Consider the following 20151-nt stretch of genomic DNA (forward strand, 5'->3'; position numbering starts at 1 on the left):
TTTAATTCATTTCAGCAATGATTAGCTACTTTCACATGTTATGTTCTCTTAATCATCATGCAATTAAATTATATTAAAACGTGGTGGCTTAACTGAAGTCTACCACACATATACCTACTTACACTCAGCCAGGTACTCCCAAGCAAAAGCCTTATTACCTCGGAAATTCTCATTTCTGCACGAGTACCAAACGAAACCACACAACATAGTCCATCAACTGTCCGAAACGAGAATTTATGCCAGTTAGAACGTAGTTTCCTAATTATCTTGATTCTACTGCGCGGTGCAATCCAGAAGTTTGCAACACAAACAGAGGCAGTAAATTAGCAAGTACTTCAAAAAGCGCAATAAATATCCTAGCGAGCGTGGATGGCACCAAGACAATAGTAGGCGATGACAAAAGATGCCAGTGTCTTAAGAAGGGAGAAGAGGCGACTGAGACAGTAAGAGCGGTTTCGCACTACGTCCGATCCGAATCCGATACGAATCCGTGAAAATAAGATCCATCATAGAACAGTTTCCAGGGTGGCTAATCCGTGAAAACGAAACGAAGCGCTAGTAGATCCATCATAGAACGGCGTATCGCTTTCGTTTGGCGTCGGATCAAGAATCAAGAACAACTATTTTTATGGCACTTTACGCACTACATCCGATCTCCGCCGTCATCCGATTTCTGTCTCGTTGTTCCGTGTTTTTGTCTCGTAAAGGAACACCACTGCAGAATAGCTACAAAAATGATCCAAAGTCGGTCCTGGGTACGTAGCCGAATGGCACAAACGCTCACGAAACGAAACGCTCGTAGATATCTATCTTTATCGCTCTTGCGGATTGGCGCGACAGAGCCAGACTACCTTTCGCGGAATTTCGTTTTCGTTTCGCGTCGCAGAAATGCCATTCGGCTACGGCTTTAACTATCAATGTGTCACTTTTCAAATACATTATACCGTGAATTGTAGGACGAATATGTGAATTCCATTCCAAACCCATCCCTCTTCCGCCCCTGCGGTAACGGGCGTCCGAATTTACTGCGTCTCTCGCCAACAGACTTTCCGTAAGTAAACCTACCTACTGAAAGCCACTATCTTACGGTTATAAATCACATTATCATTTGTGGGTGTCTAAAAGGGTTAAGTTTCTTTGCAGAGTCATTTTTGCGACTACGAACAGTCGAACATATGGGGATGAAAAATGAAAATATGTAGGTACCTATCTGAAAACTGGCTATTGAAAATATTCTGAAAGCGATACCTACACTAAGGTCAGTGTGGAGAAGACCGTCTACCCGGAAAGACCGTCTATTGACTATAACTTTTGTGTTTATATATCTACGCCTCTCAGACCTCCGGAGGTATACCAGTTTTTCGCCCTTAATCCCAGTTGGCCTTCAATACCTATCTCTAGGACGAACACTAGTTAACATAAAAATTGATTCGTGTTTCGAACTCGAACATCGAGTTCAACATGGTTCTGCAAAAAATTAAAATAAAATAGAAGCAGTCGGAATATTTGTATATTGTGTATGTAACGTAGTCATTTAATAACCGTTCTTTCTGACTAGTACTATTAATCTACTGAAAACGCGCTCAATTTCTAGTTTTATGTTCTGAAATATGTAACTTAGAAATTGTGCCTACTCAGAAAGTCCGGCATAAAAGAGAAAGGCAAGACCGGCATATGATAAACAAGGAGTTGCCAACCTTTTTTAGGCTTTATTGGAAATAAGTCGAGTGTAAACAATATCAATATATAAGTACGTTTTTGGCTTATGATAGTTGTACCATTTTTGATTTTAACTTCGAAATACAGTTTTGATAATGATTCGTATGGTGTTACAAAAATCATTCGAAAGTATTAAGTAAAAAAAATATATGTGACATAGTTGTGAAGAATGATAAGAGGTGAAGAGAAGTAAGCCTACACTGCATTATTCATCATCGTATTTAAGTTGGTAGAATTATCGTAAGTTCTACCCGTTTTTTATTATTTTTGTTTAAGTATAATTATGTAGATTGTGCAACATGCGACGACAAATATCTCCAAAGAGAGTAGGATTTCAAGTTAGTCATTATTTTTATGATCAGCGTTACCCAACAGGGACCGTATGGGTACCCTTTAAAACGGTTTTGACCGACTATTTTACGGCTACCCGACCGTTAATTGACATTGCTGACTGTCACTTTGACATAAAAGTGGTCATGGGTGTGGTGAAATACGTTTGTGGGGGTGCTGACTTCAAAATGAATGACCAATTGGAAATCTGACATTGCTGACTGTCACTTTGACATAAAAGTAGTCATGGGTGTGGTCAAATAGGTTCTCGGGGGTGCTGATTCCAAAATTAATAACCAATCTGGAATCTGACATTGCTGCCTGTCACTTGACACAAAAGTGGTCATGGGTGTCGTCAAATAGGGCTTTGGGGGTGCTGACTTCAAAATTAATGACCAATTGGAAATCTGACATTGCTGACTGTCACTTTGACCTAAAAGTTGTCATGGGTCAACGGGTCATGGGTCAGGGTGTCATGGGTCAATTATCGTGACTACATTGGATTCGCAGGTGTTCGTTGGAAAAACAGTATTATGCAATATCTGAACCTGAAAAGAAAAGGTTATGAACCCCATCTACAGGACATATGCCGGTCTTGCCTTATAAATAGAAAAATGCTTATATGTTCAAAATTTTAACGTTATTTTATTAATTATCTAGCACATTCTGCTCTGTTATTACGTAAAATAACAATGATCATGATTTTGGAACCTAGTCTTATATGAAATTACGCGACAACAAGCACTAGACGGTCTTTCCGTGCTCATCGCGGGAGGACGGTCAACCCGCCGACTCCGCCGAGCCTTAAAAAATGTGATTTTTATCACTTAAAAGTACTTTAATTCACCAAAATGTTGTAAAAGCTTTGTAAAATATAATATTTGCTATCTCATAGGACCATGCGCATAACGCCAGACTACATTAATTATAGAGTTTTATCTACTCAAACTTTAATTCAAATAAACTATGCCGGTCTTGCCCGCACTGACCTTAATTAGACATACTTACATTGTTTATTAATCACCATATTATTAATTAAAAGAGAAATGTTTTCTAACACACTGGTAACAGTGATAACTTCATATACTACAACATTTCGCAGTTTTGTCTGTAAAATTTTCACCGTCCTAGATTTACTAATTTAAGGTTTGATTGGTTCGAAGCTGACTGTAGCTCCAATAGCGTATTTTTTTGTTTACCTACGTTCTATTTTATCTTGGCATTACCTACTGAAGAATTTTTATCTGTAAAAGTTTAATAGATATGTGCAGAATAAGATAGACTTTGACTTCAGACTTTGCGAAAATCCGAGAACAATAACTATACCTACACTCCACAAAAAAAGAAAGCCCGAAACCACGTTGTCCATTGAGAACAAACGAGATCCGAAGCATAACCTTCCATTACTTACAAGCTTCTTTGTAAAAAGAAATAAGTAAAAACCGTCTCCGTAAACAGAGGGGGGGGGGGGTCGTTTGAAGTCCGACCCGGGTGGGTCACAGGGGGGTTGAAGATGTTATCTCGTGTCCAACTGCCTCCGACAGATAGCGTGTGTGAGGGATGAATTTTAATATAGAATTAGTTGAGGTTTACGGTCAGTGGACGTAAATTGAAAGGTTAAAGTTATGCGCACGTCCCGTGGTTATGACGGCTAATTGCAGGCGTGTTGCGTAGTTTAATTTTGTGGATTTGTTCAAATTATTTTCTTGTGTTTGATGTAATCACAAATAGCTTAGGCAGCGTTCCCACTTAAGCGTCGCGTGTCTCGGGGCGCGCAACGGACGTCCGCGCCATGCCGCCTGAATGTAATTCAAAAAACGTCTCCTCAGTACATTTTGTATAGGAAGGACGTAAGGCGCGCCCTAGGCGGCGTGGCGGCGGCGTGGCGCGCGCCGCTTGGCGGTTTGGCGCTTGGTTTTTTGAATTACATTCAGGCGGCGTGGCGCGGACGTCCGTTCCGCACCTCAGGACATGCGTCTCTTAGATGTGGCCGGTCCCGTGTAATGTATTGGACCCCATACATTTCACGACTTCTCTTTCCGAACAAACTCTTAGTACGTTACCTCCTTACTTAACTCAGATCACTATAGATTTAGATGCAATCAAATAGTATTAGCTGCGTCCTTCACGGAGAGAAACAAGTTCTGAAAACTTATCAACTTTCCAAATACCTGCTTTATTTTCAGCATAATAGCTTCAGTAAGTATTAAATAAAAGTACGGCATGATACTATTATGGTAGGTAACTATCGACAATACATCTCTTCAAATCGTTAAATTACCTTTACAAAAGTGTCGAACATTAAAATATTACGTATAAATACTTTTCGATATAATGTTTTTTTTTTGCTGAAATGCCATTAAAATAAACCTCCAATCCAACTTTACTTCAGGCCTTCCCAAACAAAGCCTGCTGTCGTCGACAAAAATTAAGCGGGAATTATCAAGTTTACCCTGAAAAATGTGCAGGCATGGTGGGTCGATACCGTCCCCGCCCCGCAGGTGCGACGAGATAATCCAAGATGGCCGCCGAGATAGGACGTGACGTCACAGCGCAGCCCGCCCCGCGCCCCCGGCGCATCCTCAAGGCCTCTCGCCACCCTCCTTAGATCCTTTCAGAAATCCGCTGAGTACCGTCAGCAGACGCAAATCTTGCGAGCAACATTTTGCAATATTGAACTGAAGCTGATCAGTAGTAATACGATATGGCAGCCTTCTTCCCGCCTTCTTCCTACAAGAAGAAGACTTCAAATATAAGCATAAGCATAGTTCAACAGTACAGGAGTAGACAACACTCCTTGTTTAGTGTCGAACACTTTTTTGGGGTAATCACTACCTACGTTTTTTTATGTCTTTATCCCCTTATTTCCTAATAAATTTGTAGTAGAAGCAATCGTATCTCCTTTTTCAACAATCTCTATAAACTGCGCTAGTGTCAAAACCCAAATTGTAAAATGAAACAAACCAAAGTCTTTACATAAGGACTATATCTTTCAAGGCATCACAGGTTTGGGTAGATGGCTGGCGTCGACGTGGAAGCCCCCCGGGCCGCCCTTGTACTTGGTGACGTAGAGCTGACCATCGTCGCCGATGTACTGGTACTGGCCCTCGATCTCCAGCACCCAGCCGCCGTTCTCGGTCGGGACTAGCCGGCCCCGTTCGGATACCACCGTGTCTGGAAAGTAATGACAAGATTTATAACGGCCTAAGCGGTGTATACCTACTCGGCACACTTGAGAGGGCCAACAGGACACCAACTCTTTTGTTGGAGGCTCTCTTTTGTTAGCTACGCTGTGTGGTGATCGGAGGTCCTCTCTCTATTTATGTCAGCATTCGTTATTACACTAAATCGATTGAAATTACTTAATCGCGTTAATTAGATTATTTACGAAACTTGTATTTTAATAGGTTTTCTAAATATGTAAATAATGAAGAAATACGTAAGTAAGGTCAGTGCGGGCAAGACCGGCATAGTTTATTTGAAATAAAGTTGGAGTGGATAAAACTCTATAATTAATGCAGTCTGGCGTAATGCGCATGGTCCTATGGGATTGCAAATATTATATTTTACAAAGCTTTTACAGTATTTTGGTGAAGTAAGGTACTTTTAAGTGATAAAAATCACTTTTTTTAAGGCTCGGCGGGTTGACCGTCCTCCCGCGATGAGCACAGAAAGACCGTCTAGTGCTTGTTGTCGCGTAATTTCATATGAGACTAGGTTCCAAAATCATGATCATTGTTATTTTACGTAATAACGGGGCAGAATGTGCTAGATAACTATTAAAATAACGTTGAAATTTTGAACATATAAGCATTTTTCTATTTATAAGGCAAGACCGGCATATGTCCCGTAGATGGGGTTCATAACCTTTTCTTTTCAGGTCCAGATATTGCATAATACTGTTTTTCCAACGAACACCTGCGAATACAATTTAGTCACGATATTACAGGCTCATATAAATCCAACTACTTATCTGTTTTTGAAACTATGTTAATTAAGAAAACGTAATAGGATATTAAGATACGTGAATTAGTTTGGTAACATTTCTTAGCAATGCTTGGTTTTGCTATAGTCACTACAGTATGAATGAATGCGTAATTTTTTTTACATCACACTCGCACACTAAATGTGATTTTACACGCAGGCGGAGCGTGAAAAAAAAATCGTTCTCCCAAGGGAGTTATGAAATTTCTAGTACCGTATTCAATTTTTTATCTTTTTACATATTTTTATGTTGCAAGTGTCATGAAAAACATTGTGTATAACTCGGGGAGTATGAATATTACAAACTCGAGTCTTGGAGGAGCTGAGTGGTTCTTTTCTGTTCAAGGATTTTATGTTGCCAGTATAACATATTAATTCAATGAAAAGAGTTTTGACATTTCATGATCGTTTATAAATTGTTGTAGATTAAGTTCGTACTACTGATTTGCAGTAGGTATATTCATTATTAATATTCTGGTAATTTCCTCATACGTGAAAAATTGTATATGTCACATGGTAGCAAAATTATTTCCACCTTGAGCGTTAATACTTGAATCCCTCACTACGCTCAGGATTCTAATTTTGAATCCCGAGCGTAGCGAGATTAGAGATTCCTTTACTTCGTTCAGGATTCAATAAACACCCTTTGCCCCATTTTGCTCGATTACGAATTCAAAAACTCAGTAGAGATTCATATGTCATTAATACATAAATATTTACATAAATATTTGTATACTTAATACATAAATATTTGTTTCAGTTATTAAAAATAGCAAACAATATACAAGTCATGTCTATACATCTTCCGAAGAATGTATTGATAAAATCTTTTTTTGGTGCACTTCCTAACGCCAGCGTATATATCGACGAGGAAGACGAAATGATTTTGCTTGAGAAGTGCACAGTTTGTGCCACTAGTCATAGTTTCGATATGACCCTCTGTGCCTCCAGGGTTCAGTTTCTGCCGTCTGACGAACTACCTTTATCAAATATGTTTTGTCAATGTCAAGGGTGCACAAATATTATGTTTTCTGTTTGAATAAATAATTGGATTCAAAATGCTTACTTTTTTTATCCTCTTTTGAAATATTTGTCGCCGCATGTTGCACAATCTATACAAACACTACCATCTTAAATATGATGATGAGTAATGCAGTGTAAGTAGGCTTAGTTCTGTTCACCACTTATAATTCTTCACAACTATGTCATTTTTAACCGACTTCAAAAAAGGAGGAGGTTCTCAATTCGACTGAATGTTTTTTTTTTTTTTTTTTTTTTTTTTTTTTTTTTTTTTTTTTTTTTTTGTATGTATGTTATTCGATATCTCCGAGAATCGTGGACCGATTTTCAAAATTTTTTTTTTGATCGAACCGGTATAACCCCGAGATGGTCCCATTGGCACCAAGTCAGGGTCTGATGATGGGATCCTGGAGAAATCGAGGGAACTCTTCAAATGTTATAGGCACATGTAATGTTTTTAGTCTATTTTTCAAAGGTACACCAGTATTTACGTCTGATGGTAATAATTTTATGTGGCTGAGCTGATGATGGAAGGTCAACTCCTCAATGGTTAGGAGTTAAAGGATAATTCTTTCACTACTGTACATGTATTCGGACTGATACATATAATATCACTAGGAACCACTAAAAATCAACAAATAAATAAACTTTTTAACAAAAAATAAAACCGCCTTCAAAAATAAGCGCGTTACAAAACACGGAGAAACTAAAAAGCCAAAAATAATAAACCTTTCAATTCAGATTTCTTATCGTATTGCAATAAGCTAAACATCCAAATTATAAACAAATCAATTATTTTTGGAGTCGGTACCAGCCTGTGTATGGTTGGGTGGGGCAAACAGGCAATAGCAAGGCGACGAACAGGTCTGGTACCGACTACAAAAATAATTGATTTGTTTATAATTTGGATGTTTAGCTTATTGCAATACGATAAGAAATCTGAATTGAAAGGTTTATTATTTTTGGCTTTTTAGTTTCTCCGTGTTTTGTAACGCGCTTATTTTTGAAGGCGGTTTTTTATTTAATACTTTCGAATGATATTAGTAACACCATACGAATCATTACCAAAACTGTATTTCGAAGTTAAAATCAAAAACGGTACAACTATCATAAGCAAAAAACGTACTTATATATTGATATTGTTTACATTCGACTTATTTCCAATAAAGCCTAAAAAAGGTTGGCAACTCCTTGTTTATCGTATGCCGGTCTTGCCTTTCTCTTTTATGCCGGCCTTTCTGAGTAGGCACAATTTCTAAGTTACATATTTCAGAACATAAAACAAGAAATTGAACGCGTTTTGAGTAGATTAATAGTACTAGTCAGAAAGAATTCGGTTATTAAATGACTACGTTACATACATGATATACAAATATTCCGACTGCTTCTATTTTATTTTAATTTTTTGCTGAACCATGTTGAACTCGATGCTCGAGTTCGAAACACGAATCAAGTTTATTGTTAACTAGTGTTCGTCCTAGGGATATGTATTCAAGACCAATGGCTTAAGGATGAAAAACTGGTATACCTTCGGAGGTGTGAGAGGCGTAGATATATAAACACAAAAGTTATTGTCAATAGACGGTCTTTCCGGGTAGACGGTCTTCTCCACACTGACTCACTCTCAGCAGTGATGTACCGCAGGGCGTATTGTCCGTACTCGTCGTGCACCTCCTCGTGGCGGAGTGCGGGCAGCTCTCGGACGCTGGGGTCCGCGGGCGCGCACCAGGCTGCAGCCAACACACAGCTCAGAACCACCAGCTTGTATACTCACTCTCAGCAGTGATGTACCGCAGGGCGTATTGTCCGTACTCGTCGTGCACCTCCTCGTGGCGGAGTGCGGGCAGCTCTCGGACGCTGGGGTCCGCGGGCGCGCACCAGGCCGCAACCAACACACAGCTCAGGACCACCAGCTTAAAAAAATACACGAGTTTAATTTAACTGCCTTATCCTCACACATTTACTTATTCACACCCAACTAAATATCTTAGAAGACGTTAATTCGATTCAGTGTCTTTCTTAATTACTACAATGGAGTCTCGGGATCGTTGTTTATATCAAATACACAATTTAAACATTTAGTTTTCATTTTCTGATTTCTAAAGTTACCATTATGCTTTTTTTACATACGTGTCATACGTAAAAGAAACACACACGCACGTCTACATATTATTATTTTACTATAAACACAAATTCTATGTTCCCACGAATTATTGCCAAAAATATAATTTACTTACAACTTTCATTTTGTCACTAAAGTCACGCACTTCGAAACAATTCAAAATCTGACAACGAATGACGATACCTCTTATTGCATGTCACTTAAATAGCATGTTGAGGAATCTAGAAGCGTCTGGTTCAACTTTTAAATGCAAACATAATGGAGACCAGAAATTAAATTGCAATTATTACCTACTACATATAACAACAAGAAAACCGCATATTACCGTAATTTCAATTAACTATTACCTAAATTAATAGCAAATTAATGATAGCATCTTTAAAGTAGATACTCTACATGTCTACTTGATTCAAAAACTTGAGAAATGATTTGTCTCTGAGATTTCTTTTATCGAAGTTACTAGAAACTACCTGGGTGGCTGAACTTTTTCAGAAAAAATATAAAAAAACAAATAAATGAGTTTTCTCAAATGTGGTTTCGAGTAAGCTTACGCCTATTTTTTGCCTCATAAAACCGCATAAATAGCAAATACCATCGTATACTCGATCCCCAAAATATATAAATAACCAAGAACTACTCGTTTAATTTACTAAAAATAGTACGAGTAGGATTAACCTAAAAATCCCACAAATTTTAAAGACACATTATTCGCAAAGAGTGAGTCTGCTGTCGGTACGTTTGGCAAGGGAGGGTGTAGGCGCTATGTGCTCCAAGCTATGTAAGGGGTTATCTCCTCCCGCTCTATCTGAATCTGTATTATCGCAACACGAATAATTATTATTAGCTAACACCTTACCCAGAACTCAGCCCAACTAGATGTTGATGTATTGAATGTCTTTGGGTCCATTTAGTTTAATAAGAACGAGGAGTTCTGACTTATCTATTTTGATCTTACTTGTAACAGAGTTTCCGAACATTTTAATGTATTAAAATACGTTAATAGAACCTTCCAATACAAAATATTTGGTTCTAAATACGTTCTAAAGTTAGAAATAGCGAATCAATATAGATATAAATTAAGTAGTTGTTACTTAAGGGTTAGCAAATTGATTTCTGGTGAAGTCATGAGTTAGGTTTAAAGAGTTATCACATTAAAATAAAAAAATCAGTATATTCTACGTGTAGCTTGCAAAATCTTCCATGAGTAACACTTCTCTTCTCTTCCATAACACTAATAACTTTTTCATGGAAAGTAACTTTTCCAAGCCCGTTGAATAGCAGACGTATATTCGAATTTTAAGAATAGAATAAGAAGCTAATCTGTTATTGAAATTTGAATATGCCTATATTGCCTATGCATGCCTCTGAAGCCAAGATCCTTTACCCTCATTAGGAATTGTACCTAAATAAATATTCTAGGACATTCTCACACAGATTCACTGGACTGAGTCCCAAGGTAAGCTCAAGAAGGTTTGTGATGTGGGTACTCAGACAACGACAAATATATTATACAAATAATACTCGTACATAGAAAACATCCTTGACTATGGAACGTTAAATATCTGTGCTCATCGCACAAATAAATGCCCGTATCGGGATTCGAACCCAGGACCGTGGCTTAGCAGGCAGGGTCACTACGCGCTAGGCCAGCGGACCGATTTTTGAATCTCGAACGCATGAATTCGCCGTTCGAAAGACGTAGCATTACGTCGCTTTCCACAGAAATCGGTCCCCTGACCGGTCGTCAACCTATACCTACTTATTTACCTATGTAGGTAGGTACCACGCCTGAACAGCGAGCATCGCTCAATTAGCACTCAAGCACTAAAATCACACATAAAAGCTTAATCCATGGTTAACAAAGGCTCTCTCGAGGCTGGCTCAATGGCCGGACTGCCTTATCTGCCATCTGCCACTGCTAAAGGATACTTCGGCCCGTATTATAATTTCAACTCATCGACAGTTCCGTGTTGAAAAAGACGATTATGACGAGCATGCTTCAATGCAATTTTGGTGCTCGATGTGGTTTTACGGAGTTTGTAGCCATTTCGAATCCCTTAACTCATATTATATTGGTCTCTGGTGGCGTTTATTCGTTGCCTGCCTGTGATAACGAGGTAGGACCAACCTTGTATATAATTTAAAAAAAAATAAGCACTATACTTTTTTTTTAATACTTTGGTTTAGATAAATACCAACATTCATACCAACATTCTATGTATAAAAGTATGTATTTATCTATATAAGTAAGTATATCGTCGCCTAGCACCCATAGTACAAGCTTTGCTTAGTTTGGAGCTAGATTGATTTGTGTAAGGTGTGCCCCAATATTTATATTTGACATACAAAATATTTGTCAATTTTTCATGTTAGCGGTTAAGATAACTGCCATTTTTACAAAAAGCTATTCGGTGAAGAAATTATGACGAAATAGGAGTAACTTTTATTATTAGAAAGCCAGATGGTACCTACAGTTTTGATTTCGTAAAAACTAGTGCTTGTACCAGTTGGCATAATATTGCCAGTCCACTTAAGCAAGTTAAGTATCCTCCATTTGAGTATCCACCGTAGTGACGTACACACATCAGTGTGATATTAATAATATAAATATTTAAATATTCAATAAATAATTTCAGAGAACACAACTACTAAAATGGAACACATGCCGAACTGTCAATTAAATATACTCGTATCCATATTGTCAGCCAAACTATCGAGTAGGTGAAGGCATCAGCACACGAGTCGTCTCGCGGCGGAAATGGCGTCTAACCGGATATTGTATCGCGCCTTCATCTCCGGCGGGCTTCCGGTTCCGGCACCCCCTCCCACCGGCCGTGCGTCGCCTAATTACTTTCTCATGTGTATAACAACATGTATGAGCTGAAATTCAGGTTATTTAAACGAGGTTTTAACTTGGAGTTGTTAACTTAGTACTGGAAGGAATTAAATCACCATTTTCATTGTCCTATAGGTCTTTGCGGCTTATTAATATAATATATCGTCACTACTTTGAAAAAAATCTCGTATCTCACGCTGCTCCTCAAAGTTAAAACGCAGTAAGTCTATATGCATTCCATACATACTTACTACAATTTTCTTTTCATTGACAGACGAAGATACAAGTTTTTTTAAATCAGTGACGATATGTATGTTAAATACCTAAATTACCTAATGAATAGATCTAGTGAAAAACATTTTCCGGAGAAGCTAATTTAGTCCAATTTTTTTATTTTCTTATAGAACCGACAGGGGAAGCAATTTTTAAGCATGTTGGACGTGATAATATAAACAAGTATATTTATTCAAAAGACCTCGGTACATGTAAAACTAACTTAAAAATACTAATTAATATAATACTACAAACTAACATTACTATAAAATTATATTCACAAAACTCGTTCCGGGCCCTCTCAGATGCAAAGGTGCCCACCACACTCGATGCGTTCCCACACTGAATTGCGATAGACAGCCTTTGCATCAGAAATAATATTATGTTGGTAATCACCAAACAAAATTAACCAATAATAAATATTTGTCTACGACCAAAGTGGTTGACCACACTTACCATACAAATAGAAATGTGTTTTCTGATATCATCTTAGGTCATTTTAATAGCCGTCACTTTTTATTTGACTGTAAACTACAAGTGCTACAACCTGTGCTACGCCGTAGTACTGTGCATCCTTTCAGAAAACCTTTCGTAGCACCAAAACTGTGTGCGTAGCCGAATGCACAAACGCTCACGTCACGACCATATCTCTTTCGTAGCTATCTATCTCTATCGCTCTTGCGTATTGGCGCGACAGAGCGACAGGTACATTTCTCCGGCGTTTTGGTGGCCTTTCGCGTCGCAGAAATGCCATTCGGCTACATGGCCTGGTGCTGTAGACAAATAGCATTTACTGCAACGCGAAACGAAAACAAAACGCCACGAAAGGTAGTCTGGCTCTGTCGCGCTAATACGCACGAGCGATAGAGATAGATGTCTACGAGCATTTCGTTTCGTGAGCATTTCATGGGCGTTTGTGCCATTCGGCTACGTACCCAGGAGTTGTAGCGTTCTGACGATAGGGAAAACATACCAACTTTACCAGTAGAAAACACCAATCGCGTCCACTTATTTTTAATTTGTCGCCTGTTTCTACTGACGATTAGACCTCCAATTCCATAATAATTCTACTTATACCTATTCGATTTTTGCCGTGAACACGCACATGGATCATGTTCATACAAACTTTCACCCGCAATGGCCCTTATTCGGAGAGATGATTTTTGTGATAAGGGCATTCTGTGTGTTAAACTGTTAATGCAAGCTTTAAACTATTTGTGTAGCGAATATCAACGAAATCCGTTTTCATAGGCAATTATATACTTACAATGCTGATGTAGATTTCTTTATTCATTATAATACTTACGTACCAGTATCAGTACCAGTAAACTATAGGTACTCAATAAATTTATCTTAATGTTTTTGAAACTAGCCGGTGTTTCGGGTGTCCATGGGCGGCAATGATCGCTTACCATCAGGCGACCTGTCTGCTCGTTTGCCTCCTATCTTATAAAAAAAGCTTCTCTAGAAAGATAAATAAGAATAAAATACATGACTAGAATTTTTAAACCGCTATTGTTTGAAGTAAAAATGGCTTGACAGAATTTAAATGTATCGCATTGGGATACAAATAATTCCATATTGGATTGGCATTTTATTATAATATAAATCAGTTAAATAAACCATTTACAATCTTGGGCTACTTTCCTTTTAGTCAAATCCGCTTTTTAACGACTGTCAAAATTAATTTGAACGATTGCTAACATGGAATTTATATGAATCCGAAATTATCTGATGCTTTATTTTGTGTATAGTATAGTATAAAATAAAATATTTCATTTTAATTTCAGTTAAAAAGTTCCCTATAGTAAACAAACAAAATTGTCAATAAAACATCCATAAATACACATATTGCGGCAACACCGATTGCGGGTGCGAACAAGCCGCGACATGGTCCCCAACTGTCTTGCAATAAACAACCCCATTCAACTAACCCCCCAATGCCGAATAATAGACACCCGGCGTATTCTTAAACACGTCATACATATGCTAGTACAATTAAATGCTTGGGGAGTATGAAGTTTGACCAATTTTGACCGATTGTCTTTTACGCAATCAAATATATGGCTTTTTCAGATTTTGTCAATAGTTTTTCGTGTGAAACACATTTTAAATGTATTACGTAATACAAATGATTATCTTTAACGTGAATACCTGCTGCAAAAAAATATTGACTGATTTATATTTTCTACAACAAAACATACGAAGTTCGATTTTCCTCAATGATACAGAGTTTTTTTAAACAGTCTTTATGGAGCCGGATTTTTTACGTAAATAATTTTATTACAACTGCGTAATTAAATTTAAACTAGGTACGCAAATTATTTATGAATACTTAAAACAATGATTGCGCATAATGTAATCTTTTTATAAAGTTAGATAATACGAGTATGTTGAGATGATGGGATGCGTCACCTTTAAATGAGCACGTAGCCACCATTAAAATTCAAATGCTCTTTCAACCATTTTATGATCCAATCTGAAACCTCTCAGACATTGCGTGCGCTATCTACGCATGCAACACTCGATACAGTATACTCGTGTACGTAGCCTTTATACTTGGCGGTAGGAAGTTGGAATTAGTCTGGATTGACGCGCAGGCGCCCGACGCGTGCTCTATTGTCTATGTCAAGTTTTTACGCGGGAACTAGCACTTCCCCTAAAATGTCAAAGTGACGTATGAGATGGTTAAATGTTAACTTTGATGAAGTGGAAAAATTAATACTCATCTCAATTTCAACTAAAACGGAACGAAGTTACTAAGTGTCATTTTCTCTGAGATAAAAAAATATTCCATTGTCTTTTTTGATGAATTTTAATTCACCCATACAACCATTTCAGTCGCAAAATCTTCAAATCAGTAACTAACTGTCAAATGTGACATAACGCGTGGTAACGTCGTGCAAACAATGCGACCGTATTGTTACAATAACAAAGTGTAGTCGTCGTGTGCACTCGTTACGGTAACAAAATGTGTACGAATTTGTGGCTGTCAATGTCACTGTCAGAATGACTTTTAACGACACTTTATTAGTCGACGTTTGCACACATAACGGTAACAACATGTGGACGAATTTGTGGCTGTCATTGTCACTGTCAGAACGGTTTCTGACAGTGACATTGACAGAATTTGTACACACATGTGTAGGTCTGATTACCGAACTGCTCCTAAACCACTGTAACCGCAAATGACAATCTGAAATACGAAGGTTTCTCAAACTTTCTTGTGAAGTTGTGGACTGGTTGCTTTGAATCATTTAAATATGAGCGAATTAAATAATAATAAACGACGACGACCATTTAAGCACTCTTCGACATTTTATAGAAATGTGGGAAAGTTAAGAAAAGTGCAGAATGATAATACAAATAGATAAGCACTTTATAGTTACTTAATGTATTAAATATATAATTTTTAATTCTTATTGATAAAAATGAAGTGCAGTGTTGCTTTACACAATAAAAGTAGGAATCAAATGAAATAGAGTATTTACTGTGATATTAATAGAATTTCTGTTGCGCAATGATAGTTTTTTCAGTACAGATGCTGCTTTTTACACGCAGTAGTGCGAGCAAATCAAGCAATGATTCATTTCTTGTCTGGTCGAAACTCTTAGCTTGGATTTAGGTACTGAAAATCGTCATACGATACACGTGCGAAAAGGACATTCACAACTCGTGTCGATTTAAAACACTCCCTTCGTTCGTGTATTAATTTATCGCTACTCGTATCGATTTTCCTCTTTTCCGCACTCGTATCTACAAGTATTTTGTTTGGGTTACAAAAAAAAACATTTTATTTACTCTACTACGTTTTATTTATGTCTCTTTAACATTACAAATTTGTAGACACTTATCTATACAAAAATCTTGACAAAAGAAGTACAGATCGCTGAAATTAATGTTGATAGTAATATTATTGACGACTACTTCAACAAGTGTCAATTGTGAAATGCCGCAAAATACTAGTTGCTCTATAGAAGACCATAATAATATGATCCCCGATCCTTTACAACCCAGCAGCTCGGTACGCACGTTACATTTTTTTTAAATCTTCTTTAGTGAGGGCAACTGAGTACGACGGCATATTTAATTGTTTATAAAGTTTGAGGATACCTGGAAAAAAATAATACAAGAATTACGCCATTTTGAAAACAGCTTTCGGTCACGCGTGTACGCTGCGACCATTTTGCGACCGTTTGTCGACCGTTTGGTGACCGTTTGGCGACTGTTTTTTACATGGAATATTACCGTCTTAATCCATATTTTAACAACTTTATTGGTTTTCTAGGCATTATTTTTAATATTTCAGTATAGTGTATGCACCGGAGCACTAAAACTTCACCAATCAATATACATAACACGCAAACACCGAGTAGTCAATAATATTATTACTGGTTAAACTGAGGTAAATTGATGGCGCGTTGATAAATTTAGACTTATTTTATGAAATCACTCGAGCAATTTAATTGGCCATGGTAATTAGCCCACATTATATTACAAATGCAAACAATATTTATCTTTAACAAATTCTTACGCCATTACATTTTAATGGCAAATGGTTTCATTTCTTTTTTACTTTGACGTCTCTGACAGTCGCCATTTGAAAAGAATGAAATGAACGAATGATTTTCGGAAAGTAGTCGCCAAACGGTAACAATGTGTGCACGCGTAGTGCACACTTCTGTCACTTCTGTGACCATTTGTGCCTGTTACCAATCGTCCCCATTTGGGTCGCCGCGACTAAACGTCGACCGTACTGCGACTAAACATTGAGACCCGAAGACCTGTGTGTACACAAAATAGGAGGATTTGCGTAGGAACGGCGACCGATTATGGTTATATTGCAGTAAAAACTATCAGGTGTGTTCATAAACATAGTAGTGTAACAAGATAAAATAGACTTATGTTAAGTTAAACTGTTTAATTTTAGCTAAAACCAGGAAATACCAATAGGAATACAATACCAAAAACCATAAAACTAGAATACGGTCGAGATAATGCCTAGTACGAGCGAGATGCAGAAAAATACCTGAGTACCTAAATTACGCGGAGACAATGATATTGATAGTAGTGTGTAATTCGTGGCAGGGCTACAGCAGGTAGAAATAGAAACTATTCATTGGGGTTTTGAAGAGCATAATTATTATTGCCTACAAAATAAAATATTTATCATTTTACAATAATTATAATTATAACTAGTCCAATTATAGCACCTCCATTAAAATAATAAATAGTGAATATGAAACTGTACCGCCGCGTACTAATTAATCTTACTGCTTAGTTAATTGTATTATTAATAGAGAAATAGTTAGTTTCCATATGTTACACCGTACCCACCGCTAAGGGTGCCGTGTCATCTTAAATAATTAAATACTTGGCATTCATTATTCCTAATTTAGAATACAACGCTAGTGCCTTATTTATTACTTAATAAATTGTATGATAGGCGCGCACTTTCCGCAATGGGAACTTGATCGGTACACGAAACATACGACTACGTACTTTACTAAGTATGTTTTTTTTTCAGTACAGATGGCGCTTTTTTACGCACTAGTGCGAGAAGTGGTTCATTATATCTCAAGTCGAAATTTCGCAGGGCCATTTGTACTGAAAAACGTCGTACGGTACATGTGCGAAAAGGAACTTCCTTTTTTACGCACTTGTATCGTAATGTACTATTTTTGTACTCAATAACATCTATTACGCTATGATACATGCTAAGATAAGTATTCGCGTGAATGACCCTACAACTAAATGCTACCGACCCCCCGCGGTGTAACTCGACGCTGATATGACACTGATACTTTAATTATAACTCAACCCCAGCTTTTTTAACCATGACTCAGGAACAAATATCTGTGCTCATCACACAAATAAATGCCCTTACCAGGATTCGAACCCAGGACCGCGGCTTAGCAGGCAGGGTCACTACCGACTGAGCCAGACCGGTAATCGGTTTAGACAATTGTAGCGATTATTTTTGTTCAGTAAGAAAACTATTAAATGTATCTTCAATTTAGTTATCTATGGCTACCTAATATTTGTCCCCTTAGTACCCGGTAACGTGTAACAACATAATGACGTTAGTACCTATTAGTTACTTTACCTAGGTAATAGGTAATGCTTATGAGCTAAGTGTAAGTAAAGTAAGTGATACTTATATTACTTACGGAAGCGACGACTCCTTTTTGTAAACGATCATTTTTATACCAAGTGCGATGGTAACAAACAAACATTATGGCACATCTTATATTACAGATAGGATATCCGTATTCTGTACATAAATCAGTAAATCGCCGTATTTTAGAAAATATTTTCGTAAATAATCTTTTTGGTACTTTTTTTTTGTAATTAAATCTTAAATGTATTCTTTCCAGAAAAAGGGAACTCTTCAAATTAGTCGAATATTTAATTCAAAATCAAATTCTTTCTACGAATTGACACATCGGTAATGCATTAAGAAATAAACACATCTATTTAAAGAGCAGTTAGTTAATTACGTCAACATTTTTTCCAGTCGGTCGAGTTCAGTCATTCGAACACAATTACATCTGTTATTTGAAGCTAAACTATCCCCAGCTTCCCCATCTCGATTTGATTTAGGACATAAGATACAACTTACAGTAGGCTTGCAACGAATCTATAATCTTACAGATATTCCAAACTGAAGAGTACGAAAAGCTTAAAAAAATTAACTAGGTATTACTCATGGAGAGTAGATAATTTTATACGACAATAATGACAGAAAGTTTAAAAATGCCCTATGTTATCAATGTCAATCGTTCACCATATTAACTTGTAACCGCGACCAGCTGGATCTGTGTTCACAATGTCAACCCCTACGCTACTCCTGGTCTCATTTAACCCCTCTGTCATAAAGCTGAACAATGAACTGGCCGGCGGGACGGCGGGTCGCCGCGGCGGAATCGTTGCCGCCGTCAAAACGACAGGCGCTTCACATTTTTATTTACTATTTCTTATTCATTACTTGTTGGATTCGATGAATTGCATGCAATGTTAATGCGTTTTCACATTATCGGATCCGATATCGGATGTAGGACCGATATCCCTTGCATTTGTGGGTCAACCGCTTTCGAAGGAAGCCAGTGCTGTCAAGCTGGTGTAACTTGACAGACGTTCAGATGCACTCTTGGAGTGATAAGTGATAACAATCAAATACACATGTCAAATACACATTTAAGCCGCCATCTTTGATTTTTGCCTTTGAAATCCTTCCGACATCCGATATTGGATGGATTATGTGAAAACGCGCTAACACTACCTATGTATTTTCAATTTTCAGCAACGGGATCTTGTGACTGGTCTCTAGACTTTGACAGACAGAACTTTGACTTTTTGCCACCTTCGCCGTGCTATACAAAGATCATGTAATTAAGATTGTGAAGAACAAGAAGTATCTATAAAATTGTTGAGAGACCTCAAGAAAGGTTAAATTTATTTTACTTACCTACACATCAATTTAATCTCGAATCCCGCAATTTAGGTGATCCCCTAATCACCCCGGTAGACAGTGAAGAAATTCATAAACCAATCAAAGTTTCGAACAAAGATCATAACTCCAACAAAACGAGTCTCCTGGAAAACTTAAATTACTCTTTTTTCCGCATTACGAGTGCGAATAATCTTCTTGACGGGCTGCGAAATTGATGGCGCCGAAAAAAACGCCTCAAAATCTGAGGAACTTTTTACGTCAGCCGAGTTTCACTTAGAGAAGTTTCCACATCCATTTGAAAGTTGGCTCTGTGCGACAAGCTGACAAATTTTAATGAACCCGAGAGGGCTGCTAATGTCTGCGAGCGGCGTAATGGGAAAACTTTGATGCCTCCCGCTTACGAGGCCGCGTTGC

At 37.6% G+C, this 20151-nt stretch overlaps 1 protein-coding gene across 1 annotated transcript; it reads right to left on the bottom strand.

Moving 5' to 3' along the window:
* Positions 1–5041: 5041 nt before the first annotated feature.
* On the bottom strand, positions 5042–9299 carry LOC125226474 (cuticle protein CP14.6-like). The gene is made up of 4 exons (XM_048130459.1): positions 9291–9299; positions 8828–8966; positions 8676–8783; positions 5042–5223 (listed from the first exon to the last, which is right to left on the bottom strand). Exons 1-4 carry the CDS (start codon positions 9297–9299, stop codon positions 5042–5044), a joined length of 438 nt encoding a protein of 145 aa, XP_047986416.1.
* Positions 9300–20151: the final 10852 nt, after the last annotated feature.

This window comes from Leguminivora glycinivorella, chromosome 5 (assembly GCF_023078275.1).
Source record: "Leguminivora glycinivorella isolate SPB_JAAS2020 chromosome 5, LegGlyc_1.1, whole genome shotgun sequence".
Classification (NCBI taxonomy): Eukaryota; Metazoa; Arthropoda; class Insecta; order Lepidoptera; family Tortricidae; genus Leguminivora; species Leguminivora glycinivorella.